This window comes from Tupaia chinensis, unplaced genomic scaffold, assembly GCF_000334495.1.
Source record: "Tupaia chinensis unplaced genomic scaffold, TupChi_1.0 Scaffold146907_1, whole genome shotgun sequence".
Taxonomy (NCBI): domain Eukaryota; kingdom Metazoa; phylum Chordata; class Mammalia; order Scandentia; family Tupaiidae; genus Tupaia; species Tupaia belangeri.
The window spans coordinates 3076870-3090206 of NW_006206760.1; the positions used below are offsets into that span (position 1 = coordinate 3076870).

The window sequence follows — 13337 nt, forward strand, 5'->3', positions numbered from 1 at the left end:
CCGGGGAAGGGGAAGGCGTTAGAGGAGACATCACAGCTGCCTTCAGGGGTCTGTCACAGTAAGGAAGAGGCCTTGGCTGACTCCTCTGTAAGTGGAAAGGAAACAAAGTGGAATGCAAAGTGTGAAATCAGCCTGCTCGGATTCTAAGAAAGCTTTTCCTTTTGAGAGACACAGAAAGCGCCCTCCACAGGGTCTGGTCACTCTGTGATCCCCTTCCTACTATCCTCCGACCCTCCAGCCCAGTGACCTCGGCACCCTCCCACATGCTCTGGCTATTTCGGGGTGACAGGGCCAGGAGTTTGAATAGCAGTCATCCTGTGGGCCCCTGCTGCCCATGGCCAACGCCACACCTCTGTGCCATGGGGCTGGCCCTGAGTCCCTACCTCTGCCCGGGTTCCTGTGTACTGCTCCCCTGCTCCCTGGGAGGTTTTCCTTGAGTCACTCCCCCAATAAATCACTTGCACAAGAATCCTCAGTCAGGCTCTGCTATTAGGATGGTACGACTTAGGGCAGAGAATGAGCATGATCCCTACAGAGAAGCTATTTTGCTTTGAACTATGACCAAAGATAAAATAGAAAGAAACCATGTTTGGTCTGCTAAGCCATAAACGGCCTCCCAAATTCCCTTCTGTCTCCTTGCTTGTGACATATAGAAACAGACATTCTCCTGTGTATTCATCTTTTTTTTTTTTTTGAGAGGTTTTTGCTATAGGGCGCGTGCGCTCGCCAGAAAGATAGAGAGAAACAGAGAGACAGAAAGCGAGACATCACCCCCCAGGGGGGATGGCCACGCCGCAATCCCTTCTCCTCCATTCTCCTCTCAGGATCCTGGGCACACGCGCACACACGCACGGCGTGAGCGCACACACGCACGGCGTGAGTTTAAGCCACTGGGTTCAGGACTTGAACCGTGGTCAACTACATGGGAGTCCTGCAACGTAGCCACTACGCCAACTGTTGGTTACTAGTCATCTTTTTTTTTTTAACCGTACGTAGCTTATGACACTAGCAGTTTAGCTAGTTACCCTCCTCCACAACATCGTAACTGAGATGTAGCCAAAGCATGACTTTATTAACCCAAACCACCTGGCAGCAAGCTGACAGATAACCACAAGGCAACCAAGCAGGGGCCTCCACGATCTCTGACAACAGGTGTACTCAACCCAGGGCCACAAACGAAAGCAGAGGTAGTCATTTGCTTCTCTATGTGATCATTCATTGAACAATTATGATCAACCAACCGCTAGGTGCCAAGCCATGTGTCGGAGCTGGGAGCACGGGGTACTACCCCAGGCCTCACAGAAGCAAAGCTTGCCTTCGAAGAATTTAAATGCCACTGGAGGATGAAAGAAAACTTTTTCTTTTAAGAATTATTTTATTTAACTTACTTTATTTCTTTTGATTCATTTATTTTAATTTGAGCAGAGAGGGACAGAGAGAGAGAAAGAGAGAGGGAAAGTGAGAAAGCAAGCCACCAGGTCTGAGACATGAACCATGGTCAGCCATGTGGGAGTCCAGCACCCTTAGCCACCACGCCAGTGGCCGGCCCCAGGAAAAAACAAACAAACAAACAAAAAACAACAACAACAACAAAACACATTTATCCAGTTATTATCAAAAGTGTTTTATTTTTTTTACAAAGAGAGAGAAAAGAAGGAAGAAGGAAAGAAAGAAGAAAAGAAAGAAAAAGAAAGAAAGAAGAAAGCAAGCAAGCAAGCAAGCAAGCCTTCTTTCCATCAGAGATCAGAAGCTCATGCGGAGCCTTTAAGATTTCTCGGGGAGTCAGGGCTTATTTAAAGACAGGCACAGAGACCCTTTCAACTTGGAGAGCTTCCTGGGCATCGGTTCCCACCAGACAGCTGTTGAAAGCACAATTCTCCTCTCCCCGGCAGACTGCCCTGCTCCTCACTGCGTGTGTGTGTGTGTGTGTGTGTGTGTGTGTGTGTGTTAGGGGTGGGACTGCTGACTTCATCTTCACGAGATCAAATACTTTACAATCACGAACATTCCTGGAGAAGCAGCACTGAAACCAGGCCTGGCGAGAGATAAAGACCGCGCCAGGCAGGAGGTGCTGCTGGCAGTGGGTTCAAAGCTCCGCGGCTCTCCCACGCCCAGGACAGCTCCAGTGTGCTGAGAGGCTTCCGCAGACCGCACTCCGATCTACCCACCGCAATCAAGGAGTAAGAATCCCTTCTACCAAGTGGGAATTGAAATCTCAGAATCCTAATGACATTTCACAACTGAAACTTTCATCTCGAGTCGCAAAGACAAGGGGAGAAAAAATAACATGAAGATAAGCCCAAGGGCAGGAATGAAGTAATACAATCTTACTAATGCAATGATCTCTTTCGGAATATACTTAGTAAATTTCAGTCAAATGCGCTTTCAGTTCATTGACATCTTAGGGGAAGGCTCTGCAGTGTTCTGCTTTTTGTTCTACTTTTTCTCTCGAGGGATTGACTGTACCTTCCCCCAAACCCTGAAAGCCAACGAATATGATTTCTGCCTTTCTTTCTTTCTTTCTTTCTTTCTTTCTTTTTTTTTTTGCTTGTTTTTTGAGAGGTTTTTGCTATAGGGTGCGTGTGCTTGCCACAAAGACAGAGACAGAGAGGCAGACAGTGAAAAATCACCTCCCAGGGGGGAATGGCCATGCCGCAATCCCTTCTCCTCCACCTCCTCTCGGGATCTTGGGCATGCACACACACCCGGCATGAGTTTAAGCCACCAGGTCTGGGACTCGAACCGCGGTCGACTACATGGGAGTCCAGTGACATAGCCATGACGCCAACTGCTGGTCCCTATTGTGGGCTTCTCTTAACAGCCACATCCACACCACCTCTCTGGCTCCCAGAACAAAAACGATGTTTCTGAGAAGGAAGATATTTAAGTCAGCAGTGCACAAATGCTACCAACGATGTCTGATCAAAATCCACAGCGAAGTTGTAAAGTGGGAGCTACTGCACTGGGAAAATGATTTCCTCTCTGTACTAGAAGGCTACTCCCAGGTTCTGCAGCTCCCCCAGCAGGCTCTAGTGAATGGCCACCCTGTAACTGTCTGGGCACACACCCACCTTATGTGTGAGCTGAGGAACTGTGTCTCTCCCATCCGGGCACGGAGGTTCCCAAGTGCCTGCACAGTGCAGATAACTATATTATGAGTGACATGCCCTTAAAGGAGCCGCCAGATTTGTTGGCCAAGAATGTCTAGAAATAGCACATCACCTCCACAAACAGCACAGGAACTGCAAAACGATTAACACAGAGTTGTACGCTCTGGTAGTCCCCAGGGTTAAAAACCCAGAAATCACAATCTCAGCTGATTACGCCCTAGAAAACTGACCAAAAAAATACCCCAATAGGATGTTCTTTCAGTTACACCAAACTTGGATGGTATGGCCTGGAATGACCATGTTTACTGAAACACCAAGGCAATAAACATTCCTATGTATTACAGATCCATAGATTTTGTTTTTCAATGTGAGTATTCGTTCTATTCCCTTCTAATCCCTTCTACTCAAACTCAGGAATATGGCTATTTCTAGAACCATAAAAGAGTTTTGGCCATGGCCAAAAGAGTAGCAATATCTCACGCTTATTACACGATTCATTTTTTTTTTTTATTTTTATTCTTTAGAAGTTTTTGCTATATGGCATGTGCACTCGCCGGACAGAGAGAGAGACAGAGAGACAGAAAGTGAGAAATCACCCCCCAGGGGGGATGGCCACACCACCATCCCTTCTCCTCCATTCTCCTCTCGGGATCTTGGGCACGCATGCACACGCACCCGGTGTGAGTTTAAGCCACCAGGTCTGGGACTTGAATCGTGGACGACTACGTGGGAGTCCAGCGCCATAGCCATTACGCTAACTGCTGGTCCCAACACGATTCGTTTATTAATAACCAGACACAGGAGGTCACAAACTCACTAGTCATAGGAGGGCTTTCAGTTTGTCTTTCTAAATTCACATTTTATAAGCTCTAATGTTTTAAATTTGGAAACTTACATGTATCCTTTTTGAAAAAGCGCAGCACAATAGAGACCATCACAATAACCCTGTGTGAATGTCTAAGCAAATATTGTCTCAAAAACCTTACAGTTTATTTTTGCCTAATGACTGGTTTCCTTTGGGTCCACCCTGTAGAAAGAACTTCCTTAAAATACCAGTGGGTTAATTCTCTGCCCTCGGCAAGCCTACGGTTATACACTCTGTTCAACAAATAAACTTCCTTCCTTTCTCAAAGTTGACCAAAATTGGAGAATCTGCATCTTTGGTCAGCAAACGCGTTTCTGGAGTTTAACAGCTCTAGCAGAGAAGAAATTCTTTGCTGCGTTTTGAGAGATTAAAAAAAGACCACACAGGACCAGCAGTTGGCGTAATGGCTTTGTCGCTGGACTCCCATGTAGGCGCCTGTGGTTCAAGTTACAGACCTGGTGGCTTAAACTCACACCGGGCGCATGTGCGTGCATGCCCAAGATCCCGAGAGGAGGATGGAGGAGAAGGGATTGTGGAGTGGCCATCCCCGCTGGGGGGTGATTTCTCGCTTTCTGTCTCTCTGTCTCTGTCTTTCTGGCCAGTGTACACGCCCTATAGCAAAAACCTCTCCAAAAAAAAAACAAACAAAAAAGAGCAGACACTGTGGAGCACCCCCTCACTAGCCCTATTTCAGGGAAGGGACAATAAAGGCAGAGCTGTGACTTTGGGCAAGGTCACACAGGCTGCTGGTGGTAGGCCGAGGTCCTTGTCTCTGCCCAGGTTTCCCCTTATCTTATCTAAAGTGCTTGTGAGCTGACAACTGCATCTTGCTCTCGGTCTGCATTAGTGAGCCTGTTTAATTCATGCGGCGTGTAATAAAACAACAGAAATAATCGAAATATTACAAGGAGTACCAGGTGATGCAAAGAGCTCGGGGCTGAGTCACAGCCGCTTAGGGCTTAATGTTTTCCATCTTTTCTTTTTTTTCAAGTGTGGAAAATACCTTTTTTATTTTATTTATTATTTAATTTTTAGATTTTTTTTTTTTTTTTTTTGGCCATAGGGCAAGTGTGCTTGCAGAAGCGAGCCAGAGAGAGGAAAATCCCTTCTCCTCCATTCTCCTCTCAGGATCTTGGGCACACATGCACATGCGCCTGGCGTGAGTTTTAAGTCACCGGGTCCAGGACTCGAACCACAGTCGACTATGTGGGAGTCCAGTGAAGCAACCAATACACCATCTGCTGGTCTCAGTCTTAATAGCTAGTGTGGGCTCAGTCAATGGTGTGGTGGTCGAGGCGGCCCTGTCCTTGGTTGAAGCTACCAGATAGCCAGTGTCTCTGTCTCTCTCCAGCGAGCACATGCACCCTACAGTAATAGCTACGACAAGTTATCTCGCAAAACTTCAGTTTCTTCATAGTCCCTTCTCCCAAAAATGGTGGTACTCCCAAGTAATGGTGGTACATATTAAGATGCTTGAAAGTATAATCATTGGTTCCCTCTGACGCTATATTAATGCCTTTTTTTGAGAGGTTTTTGCTATAGGGCGTGTGCACTTGCCAGAAAGACAGCGAAAGACAGAGAGACAGAAAGTGAGAAGTCCCCCCCCAGAGGGGATGGCCACGCCGCAATCCCTTCTCCTCCTTTCTCCTCTCGGGATCTTCGGCCCACACGCACACGCGCCCGGAGCGAGTTTAAGCCACCAGGTCCAGGACTTGAACTGCAGTTGACTACATGGGAGTCCAGTGACATAGCCATTATACCAACTACTGGTCCCTGCTTTTGATATTTTCAAGGGAAGTTTTGATTTCCTGTATTGCAGCCTTCATCTCTAACAATTCCATGGGATTCGTCGTTATGATGTGTATCTCCTCTTTCAGATCATTCAAGAACGTCCTCACCTCCTGGAATTTGCTCTGTCTTTTCTCCTGCACCTTCTGGAGTTCATTGTCTCTCTTCTCTTGCATCTCTGTTAGCTTTGTCACTATGAATATTTAAAATTCTTTATCTGACATTTCCATGAGTTCCTTTGTATTCTCTGGCTCCTGGCTAGATGTGGGGGACAGGAGGGTGAAGTCAGGGCAGAGGGTCTTCGGTGGTCATAATCTCAAAAATTTTTAACCCCAAAATAAACTCATAGTTTCATTTCACTTTTCCGTGAACTTCCTGAAGTCTAAAATAGATCTGGCTTTAAGTGAACTTAGCAAAGTTCAACCAAAGTGAGTAAGCAGAGCCTGTGAGTTTAATCCGATTATAACACAACGGCAGATACAAAAATGATTTTCAGAAAAAGAACCAAAGTGCATGAAAATGAAGGAAATTCACATTCCACCACAGATTTCATATCAATGGTAAGAAACCGGTGTAGACTGCAGTTCATCACTCTTCCAATCACAAAATCAGGGATCCTTACATTTAGATTCACGAATAATACCTGAATAAAGTTTCATTTATTTTCAGGATTTAGAGATGTTCCTGAATGCCATCCTGTTCCAAACTAGGATTCAAACAGACTAATATATTATTTCTATTCCGTAATAGTTCATCACAATAAATGCAGGGGGCAGCTCCACATCATATGCCATTAGGGAAATGTAAATTAAAGCCACCATGAGAAACCGCAGTATACCTATAGGAACGCCCAACATCCAGAACACACGACATCAAACGCTGGTAGATAACAGGAACTCTCGTTCATTGCTGGTGAGAATATAAAATGGTTCAGTCACTTTGGAAAATGGTTGACCTTTATTTATTTATTTAAATTTGACCAGGGGTGGGGGAGGAGGAGAGAAAGTGAGAAAGTAAGCCACCAGGTTCGGGACTCGAATCATGGTTGGCCATGTGGGAGTCTAGCACCCTTAACCACCACTGCCAGCCCCAACACAAAACTGAACATGGTCTTCCTATACAATCTAGCAACTGCACTCCTTGGTATCCACCCGAAGGAGTTAAAGACTTCAGGAAGAGGAGCCAACCCATGGCCTGGTGGTTGGGGTGGGTGGGTCTCACACAGCAGACTGAGCAATTGACACCCTAGACCCAGGGTCTTGAGAGACATGCCAAGTATGAGACTGAGTCCAAAATTCTAAGGGGAGAATGGAAAAGAGATTGTGGTGTGGCCATCCCCACAAGGGGGTGCTTTCTCTCTCTCTCCCCACCCCATCCCAGCAAGCACACACACCTTATAGCAAATTTTTAAAAAGCAGAACAAGGGCCAGCCAGGGGCGTGGCGGGTAAGGTAGCTGGATCCGGCATGGCTGGCTGTGAGGTTCAAGTTCCAGACCTGGAGCTTGAAAGTCACACCCAATTTGTGTGTGTGCCTACCCAAAATTCCGAGAGAATAGAGGAAAAGGGATTACAGTGTGGCTACTTCCCTCAGGAGGTGGCTTCTCACTTTTCCTCGCTCTGTCTCTCTCTGATAAGCGTATGCACCCTATGGAAAAACCTACAAAAGGCAAAATAGAAAGGTGCAACAAAGTAAGCAGTGTAATTTCTCCTACTTTTGTTCCCCAGACACCTCATTTCAAGGTCACTGTTGATCTTCTTAAAGTTTTATTCTATGTGCTACCAACTCCACTACTATCCTCCCAAAAGACATGGGGGTTAATCTGACCTCCAGGTATTTGTTCTAAACAATATAAACTGGGACCAGCAGGTGGTATGGTGGTAAATGAGGCTGGATTCCCACGAAGCCAACTAAGGTTCGAGTACCAGACCCGGTGCCTTGAAACTCACACCAGGCGTGTGCATGTGTACCCAAAACAGAGGAGAAAGGGAGGAGAAGGGATTGTGGCATGGCCATTTCCTCCTAGGGGGTGATTTCTCACTTTCCCTCTCTCTGTCTCTCTTCTCCTCTCCAGCAAACACAAGCACCCTATGAAAAGAGTATTTAAAAAGAAAGGAAAGGAAAGGAAAGGAAAGGAAAAGAAAATACCTCCTGCATCCAGTGATAATCATAACAGAAAATACATACTACTCAGTGTATAGACCCTGGCCAGCAGCTTCCACATCGCCTGGGAGTTTGGGAAACACAGAACATTGAGCTCCAATCCCAGCCCTCACAGAGCGGAGCTACATTTGAACAAATGCCCAAGTGCTTTGTATTCGCATATAGAACATCGCCACCCTTGTTTTCACAGAGTTACAGGCTAGCAGAAGAGAGAAAATGTCAAACTCCTGCAACAGAAGAGAGTGGGGAAAGACCAGCTTTAGTCCCTCATGGCTCAGAACTCACAGTGAGACATGCCAGCTCTTCTGCAGGGCTTCTGTACCCGTGCGAGTCCTGGTCCCTGCTCACCTGTCTGGTCTTACCTCTCGCCTCTGCTGCTCCCTAGAGCAGTGCCTTTGCACACACCTGCGGCTGTGGCAGCTCCGACATGCCTCTGAGCCTTTGCACGTGTTACTCCAATGCCCGGCACGCCCTGCCCTGCCCGTTATTCTCCACCCTCTTTAGTACATTCATCTGATGAATGAATGATTAATCAGAGATGCTTCAATACGGGGGTGAAAGACGAGAAGGGTTTTGATGGCCAGAAAGGGAAGGGCTGAGACACACACGGGCTAAGATTGGTTTAGGAGACTCGTCTGGGAGAACAAGCTACATGGAGCTTTTGCTCCCATGAGGTCGGCTCTGGGCTGTGTTCTGTTGTGGATAGACAGAGAGCTTCTCTCCCTGCTTTCCTCCATTCTCTCTTAGAAAAACCAATGGGAGAGCGGGACCAGCAGTTAACGTAATGGCTATGTTGCTGGATTCCCACGTAGTCGACCGCGGTACGAGTCCCGGACCCGGTAGCTTAAACTCACACTGGGTGCGTGTGCGTGCGTGCCCAAGATCCCAAGAGGAGAAGGGACTGTGGTGTGGCCATCCCCCCTGGGGGTGATTTCTTGTTTTCTGTCTTTCTGGCGAGTGCACGTGCCCTATAGCATAAACCTCTCCAGAAAGAAAAACCAACAGGGGCCGGCTGGGTGGAGGGGAGGGCTGCCAGGTGGCATGACGGGTGGTTAGGGGTGCTGGATTCCCACATGTCTGACCACGGTTCAAGTCCCGACCTGGAGGCCTGCTTTCCCACAATCTCTCTCTCTCTCTCTCTCTTCAAATTAAATAAATAAAGCTAAATAAAATAACTTTTTTAAAAGATAAGACAGAAAGAAAAACCAACCTGTGGGGTCAGCAGGTAGTGTGGTGCTTAGGGGGACTGGACTCCCACATGGACGACCACTGTTCAAGTCTCACACCTGGTGGCTTGCTTTCTCACTTTCCCCTCTCTCACTCTGTCTCTCTCTGGTCAAATTAAATTACTAAATAAAGCTAAATAAAATCATTGAAAAAAAAAAAAGAAAGAAGAAAAGCCACCCTGTGCCCAAGTTATTGGCATCCTCAGCAATGAGAGGTCCCAAAGCCCAGAGAGAGGCTGCTGCCCTGACCAGACAGCAATGCTCCCTGGGAAGTCTGCTAACATCCTGGTGGGGGTTGCACCAGTTTTGCTTAGCCGAAGTGGTGCATTTTTCAAATTCAAGGAATGGTTGGACCATGACAAGAAGGAGTGAGTGTTCCCCCACTTTATTAAACAAACATCCACTAATTAAATGAGTCTACAAAAGAAAACAATGTAATTTTTAAAATCACATTAATCCAACACATACAAAAGCACAGACTGCACAGTACTGACTTTAAGCAAGACAGCAGATGGGTGCCTCCACCCCGGCTGTGGAGAAATGCACCCAGGAAGGCTGCCTGCTGAGCTCTGGAAAGCAGAGGGCAGGTCCGACAGCCAGAGGGAGCCATGCTGGGCTCATCAGTCTGCAGCCTCAAAGGCAAATGTGCAAGCCCAGAGTCAGGACGGGTCCTGAAAGCCACCGTTCCAAGCAGCTGACCAAAAAGAAGCCTGGCTTGTACTCGACATTAAGAAAGAATGAGTGGGGTACCAGCAGTTGGCGTAACTGCTATGTCGCTGGACTCCCACGTAGTCCACTGCAGTTTGAGTCCTGGACCCGGTGGCTTAAACTCATGCCGGGCGCATGTACGTATGTGCCCAAGATCTCAAGAGGAGAATGGAGGAGAAGGGATTGTGGCGTGGCCATCCCCGCTGTGGGGGTGATTTCCTGCTTTCTGTCTCTCTGTCTCTGTCTTTCCGGCAAGCGCATGCACCCTATAGCAAAAACCTCTCCAAGAAAGGAAAAGAAAAAACAAACAAACAAATAAACAAAGAAACAATTAGTGGACTGACCTCAGAGCAGTGGTTAAATGTTGTACATATGGAACTGGATCCCACATAGCCAATCACAGTTCGAATCCCAGCCCAAACACACCAGTAATGCGTGCCTGAAATCAGACGAGATGGAGAAATGGAAGATGAAGGATTGTGCCAGGACCATGCCCCCCTTGGGAGCGCTTTTGCTTTCTCTCTCTCTCTCTCTCTCTCTCTGTCCTTGAGGAAGTGTGTGTGCACACCCTCTAACAATAAAGAAGCAATGAGTCACGTGGTCCTTTGCGCCGGTCTCAGACAAGACACAAAGCCACGGGCTCACGACTTTTTTTGTTTATAATCATAGTACTGGTCAGAGAGACAGAGGGGGAGGGAGAAGGCATCCCCTGGTGAGGCTTAGTCTTAACAATCTTTTCTCCTCTATTTCTTCACCCTGTTTGGATTTCGGGCACATGCATGATATGCCCAACAGGTCTTTGGAGCCAGAGCTACCAGGGTCGGATCCAAATCATGGAGTTGACCATGTGGAATTCCAGTCCCTTAACCATCAAGCCACAGGACCAGCCTGGATCATATCCTTTCAGAAAATAAGGAACAATGCCGTATCCACTCCTCCTTACTGCTGAGGTCTGAGCTACCACCAGCACCTTCTGCCCCACCCACAGCAGCCTAAGTGGTCCTGCTGCTTCCATCCAAAATATGCATCCGCTTGTGTCAGGCCTCTCTTTTGCACTGTCTAATGGTTTCTCAATGCACTTAACAGCAGTCCAAACCCTGTGCTGTGTCTATAGGGCACAGGTGACCCCTCCCGACTCTCGACCTACCTGTCTGCATCCGGCTCGTTGTACTTGGCCACCCTGCCTTTCTGCTTCTCTGTCTGGACATGTTTGGTGCCCACTTACCCCTCCTCACCACCCTGGCACCCTGGCCGCTCTTAGCTTGCTTCTTGCTTCTCTTCCAAGCAGTAACCACCATCTGAAATTACCTGTTTCTCTGTTTGCTAGCTTCTTTGTCGTCTCTCCATTCTAGAATTCAAGACCCAAAAAGTAAAGACCTGGCCCAGTCAAGGTGGCACAAGAGATAGGGCACCACTGTCCCAGGCTAGGGCCACATGGGCAGTGCAGGTTCAGATCCTGGACCAACCCAACTGCTTGGTGGAGACGGCCCACACTCTGTGATCCCAGCTGGCTGAGAGGCTGACAGAGACCTAAAGCAAGAATCTGACACCAAAAAAAAGTTACAAAAGAGGCTAGCGAGATTTTGCTGGGCCAGTCTGATGCCAAACCCCCTGCTCCTCAGACAGCACCTGGGCACACAGTAAGTGCTCCATAAACATCGGCGTTGAACAGTTCTGTTAAATGACTTGTTGAATAAATGATGCCTACAAACCTATGTTTTAGCAAGGCCAAAATGTGGGAAACCTGGAGAGGTTTTTGCTATAGAGCCAGAAAGACAAAGAGAGACAGAGAGACAGAAAGTGAGAAATCACCCCCCAGGGCAGACGGCCACGCCGCAATCCCTTCTCCTCCATTCTCCTCTCGGGATCTTGGGCACGCACGCACACGCGCCCGGCGTGAGTTTTAAGCCACCGGGTCCGGGACTCAAACTACGGAGTCCAGTGATCTAGTCATTACGCCAACTGCTGGTCCCAATAATGTAGCAAATGTTAATGACATCTCTTCACTGTAAACCATATAGGTTCCATAGAATGTCATCTTATTTTTCTTTAAGAATTATTTATTTTAGGGGTCAGCAGGTAGCAACTGGTTAAGGTACATGGTTGACCACAGTTCAAGTCCTGGACTTCGTGGCTTGAAACTCATGCTGGGCGTGAGTGCATGCATGCCCAAGATCCCAAGTGGAGAATGGAGGAGAAGGGATTGTGGCGTGGCCATACGCCCCTTGGGGGTGATTTCTCACTTTCTGTCTCTCTGTCTCTGTTGTTCTGGTGAGTGCACACGCCCTATAGCAAAAACCTCTCCAAAAAATAAAAATAAATAATGTAAAAGTAGACTCAGATGTTCAACCTGGAATTAAAATACAATGACAATATGTTCTGGATGACTTTTTAAACTCTATCATTTTAAATTTATTAATAGCATCACTTATAAATACTAATTAGTGGGAACAACAGGTGGCATGGTGGTTAAGGCACTGGACACTCCCACATAACCAACCACAGTTTGAGTCCCAGACCGGGCGGCTTGCTTTCTCACTTTCTCTCTCTGTGTCTCTCTGGTCAAATTAAAATAAATGAATGAATGAATGAAGTTAAATAAATCATTAAAAAAAAAAAAAACACTCATTAGCTCTCACTTCAAGCCAGGAAAGGTGAGCATTATCCATTTTTCTTCAGCTCAAAATCATAAGGACTCAAAACTTTTTTGAACCCGCATCTCATTTTACCACCTGCTGTGTTTGGGGAAGAGGTTCTGGTGAGGGCTCAGAAATGCAATGTTATTACAAAGTGACTGTCTAACAAAGCACGGTTATGTGGTTTCTGTGAGTCTTATTTTTCGTCTCATTTAAATTATAGGCGAAGCTGTATCTGCTCACCACAGGTATTCATAAAAAGGTCACTGGAAAATACCACCCGCAAAGCCTCGCATGTATGGAGACAACCACCTAATTACTGTTTGTGACGGGTCACAGCGTGGCTAACGGGTTTTCTCAACACGAGTTTATCACTCAACCTGCCAGACCCAGGAAGCACGACGGCGGAGGACGAGCCCCTCGAGGTGCAGGCGAGGTCCTCCGACCCCTCCCGGAAGGGCTGCCAGGACGTACCAGGAAAAAAGGGCACACCTGCTCCGCGCAGGTGCGGTGTTCTGGGGCAGGTGGGAGGCCCGGGAATGCACCCGACCCCTCCAGTCTAGCCAGGGCAAGCCTGGCCTGGATTGGCAGGGCTCGGTTAATTCTGAAAGCGCTGATGTTCCGAAAATAAAACTTGATGAAACACAAAGCAAGAAAGTTACATCTCAACACCCAGACCCCACACCCCGAAATCGGGGGGTGAGAAGGACAGGCAGACAGACACCCTCCGTGCGCCTTCTGCATCCTCCGCGACCCGTCCCGGACACCCGCGCACACGCCAGTCCCCGGGAGCCGCCGGGAAACGCCGGGCGGGGACTCCGGGGTCCGCGAAGCCCGCGCCGA

General features: G+C 47.6%; 1 protein-coding gene across 5 annotated transcripts in view; it reads right to left on the reverse strand.

Annotated features, from left to right (window-relative positions):
- TBC1D1 (TBC1 domain family member 1) overlaps positions 1 to 13337 on the reverse strand; it is a 223354-nt gene that overhangs the window by 139874 nt on the left and 70143 nt on the right. Inside the window, exon 1 of one of the 5 annotated variants that reach the window (XM_027768579.1) lies at positions 12969 to 13275. The exons of the other annotated variants lie outside the window; for them this stretch is intronic. Coding sequence (XP_027624380.1) covers positions 12969 to 13238 — 270 coding nt within the window. The 5' untranslated portion in view covers positions 13239 to 13275. Of the gene's footprint in view, positions 1 to 12968; positions 13276 to 13337 lie in introns of those variants that run through there. 5 annotated transcript variants of the gene reach the window in all.